At 43.1% G+C, this 10000-nt stretch overlaps 1 protein-coding gene across 1 annotated transcript in view; it reads right to left on the bottom strand.

The window, feature by feature from the left end:
* ak5 (adenylate kinase 5) overlaps positions 1 to 10000 on the bottom strand; it is a 155522-nt gene that overhangs the window by 28626 nt on the left and 116896 nt on the right. Inside the window, 1 exon segment of the mRNA XM_084195324.1 lies at positions 13 to 89. Coding sequence (XP_084051450.1) covers positions 13 to 89 — 77 coding nt within the window.

The raw sequence follows: 10000 nt of genomic DNA, 5'->3' as shown, positions 1-10000 counted from the left end.
CTCTTTTCTTACCTGTTCTTCATTTTTGAAGGGGACATCTGCCAGACTACTATTGTCTCCTAGGAGACTGAGATCCAGCTCACTGGGGCCTGCAGACAGACAGACAGACAGAGAGACCGTTACCACAGAGTGCTACTGTGTCCACGCTTTTGTTCCAGCCAGGCATGAACACCTGATTAAACACATCCTGCTCAGGACTGAATACCATGATTAGTTGACTATTTTAAACAGGTGTGTTAGCGCAGGACTAGAACCAAAGCCTGCACACCCAGCAGCGCTCCAGTCCTAAGGACTCTGTAGTTGGTGAATCACTGCATGATGACCCAGATTCAGATTTCAAGGAAGCAGCCTGAAAAGGCTTGTTGTATGACTACAGCACTGTCCATAGTCACATCAGTATTATGACTACAGCACTGTCCATAGTCATATCTGGATATTATGTAAACACAGCTTTTAGATAATTAAACTAAAACAGGAAGTGGTGGTCTCTAATACAAGTCCCTGAGCAAATCTGTCCAGGACCAAATCTGAAAATCTTCCCTATTCCCTACATAGGGCACTATCTATGTACCCTATTCCCTACATAGGGCACTATCTATGTACCCTATTCCCTACATAGGGCACTATCTATGTACCCTATTCCCTACATAGGGCACTATCTATGTACCCTATTCCCTACATCGGGCACTATCTATGTACCCTATTCCCTACATAGGGCACTATCTATGTACCCTATTCCCTACATAGGGCACTACTTTTGTCCAGAGCCCAATAGTGCCACATAATGCCACAACAGTAGTATGATAAGTAGTGTAATTCAAAAGAAAGGAAGGCCTTGGTAGACTCTGACGCCAGTCCCTGATACTTACGTTGTGTCCGTGGTCAAATCTAAATGTATATGCAACAGTATCCTGGGCTCGAATCAGGGACCCTCTGAACACATCGACAACTGTCACCCACGAAGCGTTGTTATCTTTCACTCTTCAAAAGCTGCGTCTCTTGCAGAGCAAGGAAAACAACTACTTCAAGGTCTTAGAGCGGGTGACGTCACCGATTGACAGGGGTGGAAAGAGTACTGAAATATCCTACTGCAGTTGAGGTACTGTTACTTTAATGACGTTTCACTGAAGTAGAGGTACAATTACTGACTTGAACTCTACAAGGTGTCAAGCGTTCCACAGGGATGCTGGCCCATGTTGACTCCAGTGCTTCCCACACTTGTGTCAAGTTGGCTGGATGTCCTTTGGGTGGTGGACCATTCTTGATACACATTGGAAAATGTTTAGCGTGAAAAAAACCAGAAGCGTTGCAGTTCTTGACACAAACCGGTGCGGCCTGGCACCTAGTACCATACCCCGTTCAAAGTCACTTAAAAATGTTTATCTTGCCCATTCACCCTCTGAATGGCACACATACACAATCCATGTCTCAATTGTCTCAACGCTTAAAAATCCTCCTTTAACGTGTCTCCTCCCCTTCATCTACACAGATTGAAGTGGGTTTAACGCGTGACATCAATAAGGGATCACAGCGTTCACCTGGATTCACCTGGTCAGTCTATGTCATGGAAAAGAGCAGGTGTTCTTAATATTTTGTATACTCATGTGTATAGCTTAAGTACACTAACTTTTAGCACTAATTTAGCCAGAGGTTTATATATTAGCATGTGTCATTCAGGATGGATGGACACCAGGGTGTCTGTTTATGTGGTGTTGACTCCGTCTGTGTCCCAAATGGCACCCTATTCACTATGGGCCTTGGTCAACAGTAGTGCACTATATAGGGAATAGGGTGCCATTTGGGATGAAGCCCGGGGTGTTTTGAAGGGGCTGTTATAGTGGAGTATTGATTCTTATAAAACAAGGCTTTTAGAGAATTAAAAAAGGTAGAACGTTGTGGACTCTAATTCCATTCCGCCATATGTTGTGTCTGAAATCAAAATGGCACCCTATTCCTTATAGAACACTATCTATGCACCCTATTCCTTATAGAACACTATCTATGCACCCTATTCCTTATAGAGCACTATCTATGCACCCTATTCCTTATAGAACACTATCTATGCACCCTATTCCTTATAGAACACTATCTATGCACCCTATTCCTTATAGAACACTATCTATGCACCCTATTCCTTATAGAACACTATCTATGCACCCTATTCCTTATAGAACACTATCTATGTACCCTATTCCTTATAGTGCACTATCTATGTATCTGTTTCGAAATAGTGTACACATTTTTGGCCAGAGCAACATAATGCCACAAAAGTAGTGCACTATATAGGGAATAGGGTGTCATTCTCTGGTCTAAAGTAGTGCACTATATAGGGAATAGGGTGCCATTCTCTGGTCTAAAGTAGTGCACTATATAGGGAATAGGGTGCCATTCTCTGGTCTAAAGTAGTGCACTATATAGGGAATAGGGGGCCATTCTCTGGTCTAAAGTAGTGCACTATATAGGGAATAGGGGGCCATTCTCTGGTCTAAAGTAGTGCACTATATAGGGAATAGGGTGCCATTCTCTGGTCTAAAGTAGTGCACTATATAGGGAATAGGGTGCCATTCTCTGGTCTAAAGTAGTGCACTATATAGGGAATAGGGTGCCATTCTCTGGTCTAAAGTAGTGCACTATATAGGGAATAGGGTGCCATTCTCTGGTCTAAAGTAGTGCACTATATAGGGAATAGGGTGCCATTCTCTGGTCTAAAGTAGTGCACTATATAGGGAATAGGGTCCCATTCTCTGGTCTAAAGTAGTGCACTATATAGGGAATAGGGTGCCATTCTCTGGTCTAAAGTAGTGCACTATATAGGGAATAGGGTGCCATTCTCTGGTCTAAAGTAGTGCACTATATAGGGAATAGGGTGCCATTCTCTGGTCTAAAGTAGTGCACTATATAGGGAATAGGGTCCCATTCTCTGGTCTAAAGTAGTGCACTATATAGGGAATAGGGTGCCATTCTCTGGTCTAAAGTAGTGCACTATATAGGGAATAGGGTGCCATTCTCTGGTCTAAAGTAGTGCACTATATAGGGAATAGGGTGCCATTCTCTGGTCTAAAGTAGTGCACTATATAGGGAATAGGGTGGCATTTGGGACGCAGTCCAGGCTACGTTTATTTTGGGAATATATATTTATTTCAAAGTAAAAACAAACAAATACATTTTGTCAAATCAGATCATGTACATTTTCATTCATTAATTTCTCAAAGATATTACATCAAAACAGATTCGCCCCACCCCACAGCCAAGGGTGTTTTGAACAGCTGCTAATAGTCTGTTTATAGTGGAATATTGACTCTGTTTCCCAGACCTTTAGCTTCCATAACCGTCTGTAATCTACTGCTTTGATCTGTATTCTGTTTGATGTGTTTTCTCTTTTAGTCCAGGCCATATGTGCCACATTTTAGGTGATACTTTCACTTTTTCATAAAAGCATGAAACTTGGTACACTTGTATAGTTTGGGGCCCTGAACATTTTCAGATATGGAACCATCGCAAAAATGCCTCCTGGTGGCTGTGGCTGGCATTTTCCATTCCGCCATAACCGTACAATGTATTTTCTGTCATAGGGGGGGTTACAGAAGATAGCCCTATTTGGTAAAAGACCAAGTCCATATTATGGCAAGAACAGCTCAAATAAGCAAAGAGAAACGACAGTCCATCATTACTTTAAGACATGAAGGTCAGTCAGTCAATATGGAACATTTCAAGAACTTTGAACGTTTCTTCAAGTGCAGTCGCAAAAAACATCAAGCGCTATGATGAAACTGGCTCTCATGAGACCACCACAGGAATGGAAGACCTAGAGTTACCTCTGCTGCAGAGGATAAGTTCATTAGAGTTACCAGCCTCAGAAATTGCAGCCCAAATAAATGCTTCACAGAGGTCAAGTAACAGACACATCTCAACATCAACTGTTCAGAGGGGACTGTGTGAATCAGGCCTTCATGGTCGAATTGCTGCAAAGAAACCACTACTTAAGGACACCAATAAGAAGAAGAGGCATGCTTGGGCCAAAAAACACGAGCAATGGACATTAGACTGGTCCAAATTTGAGATTTTTGGTTCCAACCGCCATGGCTTTATGAGACGCAGTGTGGGTGAACAGATGATCACAACATGTGTATTTCCCACCGTAAAGCATGGAGGAGGAGGTGTTATGGTGTGGGGGTGCTTTGCTGGTGACACCGTCTGGGATTTATTTAGAATTCAAGGCACACTTAACCAGCATGGCTACCACAGCATTCTGCAGCGATACACCATCCGATCTGGTGGGACTATCATCTGTTTTTCAACAGGACAATGACCCATCACACCTCCAGGCTGTGTAAGGGCTATTTTACCAAGAAGGAGAGTGATGGAGTGCTGCATCAGATGACCTGGCCTTGATGTGACAAATCGTCCTTATACTGATCAAAGAACCAAAGTATTTCAGAGTTTTTGTAGAATTAAGATAGACTTTATTACAATAGACAAAGCCGAGGTGGTTTGCAAAGCATCTCCCTTCTACCTTTCAGCTCTCCGTTTATAAAGTCCTATGTACAGTTGAAGTCGGAAGTTTACATATACTTTGGTTGGAGTCATTGAAACTCGTTTTTCAACCACTCCACAAATTTCTTGTTAACAAACTATAGTTTTGGCAAGTCGGTTAGGACATCTACTTTGTGCATGACACAAGTAATTTTTCCAACAATTGTTTACAGACAGATTATTTCACAGTATCACAATTCCAGTGGGTCAGCAGTTTTTATACACTAAGTTGACTGTGCCTTTAAACAGCTTGGAAAATTCCAGAAAATGATGTCATGGCTTTAGAAGCTTCTGATAGGCTAATTGACATCATTTGAGTCAATTGGAGGTGTACCTGTGGATGTATTTCAAGGCCTACCTTCAAAATCAGTGCCTCTTTGCTTGACATCATGGGAAAATCAAAAGAAATCAGCCAAGACCTCAGAAAACAAATTCTAGACCTCCACAAGTCTGGTTCATCCTTGGGAGCAATTTCCAAATGCCTGAAGGTACCACGTTCATCTGTACAAACAATAGTATGCAAGTATAAACACAATGGGACCACGCAGCCGTCATACCGCTCAGGAAGGAGACGCGTTCTGTCTCCTAGAGATTAACGTACTTTGGTGAGAAAAGTGCAAATCAATCCCAGAACAACAGCAAAGGACCTTGTGAAGATGCTGGAGGAAACAGGTACAAAAGTATCTAAATCCACAGTAAAACGAGTCCTATATCGACATAACCTGAAAGGCCGCTCAGCAAGGAAGAAGCCACTGCTCCAAAACCGCCATAAAAAAGCCAGACTACGGTTTGCAACTGTACATGGGGACAAAGATCGTACTTTTTGGAGAAATGTCCTCTGGTCTGATGAAACAAAAATAGAACTGTTTGGCCATAATGACCATTGTTATGTTTGGAGGAAAAAGGGGGATGCTTTCAAGCCGAAGAACACCATCCCAACAGTGAAGCACGGGGGTGGCAGCATCATGCTGTGGGGGTGCTTTGCTGCAGGAGGGACTGGTGCACTTCACAAAATAGATTGCATCATGAGGAAGGAAAATTATGTGGATATATTGAAGCAACATCTCAAGACATCGGTCAGGAAGTTAAAGCTTGGTCGCAAATGGGTCTTCCAAATGGACAATGACACCAAGCATACTTCCAAAGTTGTGGAAAAATGGCTTAAGGACAACAAAGTCAAGGTATTGGAGTGGCCATCACAAAGCCCTGACCTCAATCCTATAGAACATTTGTGGGCAGAACTGAAAAAGCGTGTGCGAGCAAGGAGGCCTACAAACCTGACTCAGTTACACCAGCTCTGTCAGGAGGAATGGGCCAAAATTCACCCAACTTATTGTGGGAAGCTTGTGGAAGGCTCCCTGAAACGTTTGACCGAAGTTAAACAATTTAAAGGCAATGTTACCAAATATTAATTGAGTGTATATAAACTTCTGACCCACAGGGAATGTGATGAAATAAATAAAAGCTGAAATAAATCTTTCTCTACTATTATTCTGACATTTCACATTCTTAAAATAAAGTGGTGATCCTAACTGCCAACTCCGTAGGGTTTGTGGTTTCCACTTTAAAATGACAGACTAGACTTGCCCTAGTGAAGAACGTGTTAACCCCTACGGAGTTGTGTATTAATTATTATCCACGTAATGTTTCGCATTTCCTGTTGCAACAGGATTATTATCCTGTTGTGAGGGGCGGGGTCGAATTATGAATGTAGATCAGTATATAGTAGCCCCGTTATGTTGGTTATTGGTTAACATCTGGTCTAAACCCTGTTATGGTGGTTATTGGTTAACAGCTGGTCTAGCCCCGTTATGGTGGTTATTGGTTAACATCTGGTCTAAACCCCGTTATGGTGGTTATTGGTTAACATCTGGTCTAGCCCCGTTATGGTGGTTATTGGTTAACATCTGGTCTAGCCCCGTTATGGTGGTTATTGGTTAACAGCTGGTCTAAACCCTGTTATGGTGGTTATTGGTTAACATCTGGTCTAAACCCCGTTATGGTGGTTATTGGTTAACATCTGGTCTAAACCCTGTTATGGTGGTTATTGGTTAACATCTGGTCTAAACCCTGTTATGGTGGTTATAGGTTAACATCTGGTCTAAACCCTGTTACGGTGGTTATTGGTTAACATCTGGTCTAAACCCTGTTATGGTGGTTATTGGTTAACATCTGGTCTAGCCCCGTTATGGTGGTTATTGGTTAACATCTGGTCTAAACCCTGTTATGGTGGTTATTGGTTAACATCTGGTCTAAACCCTGTTATGGTGGTTATTGGTTAACATCTGGTCTAGCCCCGTTATGGTGGTTATTGGTTAACATCTGGTCTAAACCCTGTTACGGTGGTTATAGGTTAACATCTGGTCTAGCCCCGTTATTACATTTACATTTACGTCATTTAGCAGACGCTCTTATCCAGAGCGACTTACAGTTAGTGAATACATATATATATATATTTTTTATACTGGCCCCCCGTGGGAATCGAACCCACAACCCTGGCGTTGCAAACGCCATGCTCTATCAACTGAGCTACATCCCTGCCGGCCATTCCCTCCCCTACCCTGGATGACGCTGGGCCAATTGTGCGCCGCCCATGAGTCTCCCGGTCGTGGCCGGCTGCGACAGAGCCTGGATACGAACCAGGGTCTCTAGTGGCACAGTTAGCACTGCGATGCAGTGCCTTAGATCACTGCGCCACTCAGGAGACTCGCGCCACTCGTTATGGTGGGTATAGGTTAACATCTGGTCTAGCCCCGTTATGGTGGTTATTGGTTAACAGCTGGTCTAGCCCCGTTATGGTGGGTATAGGTTAACATCTGGTCTAGCCCCGTTATGGTGGTTATTGGTTAACATCTGGTCTAAACCCTGTTATGGTGGTTATTGGTTAACATCTGGTCTAAACCCTGTTATGGTGGTTATAGGTTAACATCTGGTCTAAACCCTGTTACGGTGGTTATTGGTTAACATCTGGTCTAAACCCTGTTATGGTGGTTATTGGTTAACATCTGGTCTAGCCCCGTTATGGTGGTTATTGGTTAACATCTGGTCTAAACCCTGTTATGGTGGTTATAGGTTAACATCTGGTCTAAACCCTGTTATGGTGGTTATTGGTTAACATCTGGTCTAGCCCCGTTACGGTGGTTATTGGTTAACATCTGGTCTAAACCCTGTTATGGTGGTTATGGGTTAACATCTGGTCTAAACCCTGTTATGGTGGTTATTGGTTAACATCTGGTCTAAACCCTGTTACGGTGGTTATAGGTTAACATCTGGTCTAGCCCCGTTATGGTGGTTATTGGTTAACATCTGGTCTAAACCCTGTTATGGTGGTTATTGGTTAACATCTGGTCTAGCCCCGTTACGGTGGTTATTGGTTAACATCTGGTCTAGCCCCGTTACGGTGGTTATTGGTTAACATCTGGTCTAAACCCTGTTATGGTGGTTATTGGTTAACATCTGGTCTAGCCCCGTTACGGTGGTTATAGGTTAACATCTGGTCTAGCCCCGTTACGGTGGTTATAGGTTTAGATATTGATATTGAGTGCCATGGTTGGTTTCTGTGTTTTTGTTTCGAATTGTTAGTGTTGGTCTCTTTTCTTGTTAGTTTCTTATTTTTTTCCATTTTGTTCTACTTTTCTAGTTATTGGCCTGTTTCTTCTGTTGGTAACATACTTCTATCAACTATCTAGGATAGAATGACCACAGACTAAATGCACCTTCCTTCTCAGACGTTTAATTTTAGGCTGGAGACCATAACGTAGTTAAGTATGGGACGGGTGGAGTGTCATTATATATATATATAAAAAAAAAAATGCACCTTTATTTAACCAGGTAAGAAGCCAGTTGAGAACAGGTTCTCATTTCCAACTGCGACCTGGCCAAGATAAAGCAAAGCAGTGCGATAAAAACAACAACACAGAACTCCGTGACACTTACAATGCTATGTGAAGAGCAAGTCATGTAAAGACTAAAGTCCATAGATGGTGATCTAAGGATGACTTGCTGAAATTTTACATTTACATTTTAGTCATTTAGCAGACGCTCTTATCCAGAGCGACTTACAGTTAGTGAGTGCATACATTATTTTTTTATTTTTTTATACTGGTCCCCCGTGGGAATCGAACCCACAACCCTGGCGTTGCAAGCGCCATGCTCTACCAACTGAGCTACACGGGACCTTTATATAAATCACTTATATAACAGAACATATATTAAAACTGTGCTATGGGACATTTGTTCTGTCTGCCTGATCCTGTCTTAACAATGCTGTGAGGTGAGAGGAGAATAGGTGAGTGAAGTCTCTGTCTGGCTGATCCTGTCTTAACAATGCTGTGAGGTGAGAGGAGAATAGGTGAGTGAAGTCTCTGGCTGGCTGATCCTGTCTTAACAATGCTGTGAGGTGAGAGGAGAATAGGTGAGTGAAGTCTCTGGCTGGCTGATCCTGTCTTAACAATGCTGTGAGGTGAGAGGAGAATAGGTGAGTGAAGTCTCTGGCTGGCTGATCCTGTCTTAACAATGCTGTGAGGTGAGAGGAGAATAGGTGAGTGAGGTCTCTGGCTGGCTGATCCTGTCTTAACAATGCTGTGAGGTGAGAGGAGAATAGGTGAGTGAGGTCTCTGGCTGGCTGATCCTGTCTTAACAATGCTGTGAGGTGAGAGGAGAATAGGTGAGTGAGGTCTCTGTCTGGCTGATCCTGTCTTAACAATGCTGTGAGGTGAGAGGAGAATAGGTGAGTGAGGTCTCTGTCTGGCTGATCCTGTCTTAACAATGCTGTGAGGTGAGAGGAGAATAGGTGAGTGAAGTCTCTGGCTGGCTGATCCTGTCTTAACAATGCTGTGAGGTGAGAGGAGAATAGGTGAGTGAGGTCTCTGTCTGGCTGATCCTGTCTTAACAATGCTGTGAGGTGAGAGGAGAATAGGTGAGTGAAGTCTCTGTCTGGCTGATCCTGTCTTAACAATGCTGTGAGGTGAGAGGAGAATAGGTGAGTGAGGTCTCTGTCTGGCTGATCCTGTCTTAACAATGCTGTGAGGTGAGAGGAGAATAGGTGAGTGAAGTCTCTGTCTGGCTGATCCTGTCTTAACAATGCTGTGAGGTGAGAGGAGAATAGGTGAGTGAAGTCTCTGTCTGGCTGATCCTGTCTTAACAATGCTGTGAGGTGAGAGGAGAATAGGTGAGTGAAGTCTCTGTCTGGCTGATCCTGTCTTAACAATGCTGTGAGGTGAGAGGAGAATAGGTGAGTGAGGTCTCTGTCTGGCTGATCCTGTCTTAACAATGCTGTGAGGTGAGAGGAGAATAGGTGAGTGAAGTCTCTGTCTGCCTGATCCTGTCTTGGAACTGAGACGTTAAACAATTTACGAGCGCTAACGTTTAAGAAAATGTCCACATGGTACTAGCTGATACTATTCTATGTGTCACTTCTCCACTCGGTTCCCTGAAGGTTTGTAAAAATCTTTGTGAAAATATATTG

This window comes from Coregonus lavaretus (assembly GCF_964263955.1).
Source record: "Coregonus lavaretus genome assembly, contig: HAP1_SCAFFOLD_436, whole genome shotgun sequence".
NCBI classification, from domain to species: Eukaryota; Metazoa; Chordata; class Actinopteri; order Salmoniformes; family Salmonidae; genus Coregonus; species Coregonus lavaretus.
The sequence above is the reverse complement of the archived record's forward strand: the minus strand, read 5'-3'. Positions and strand labels throughout refer to the sequence as shown.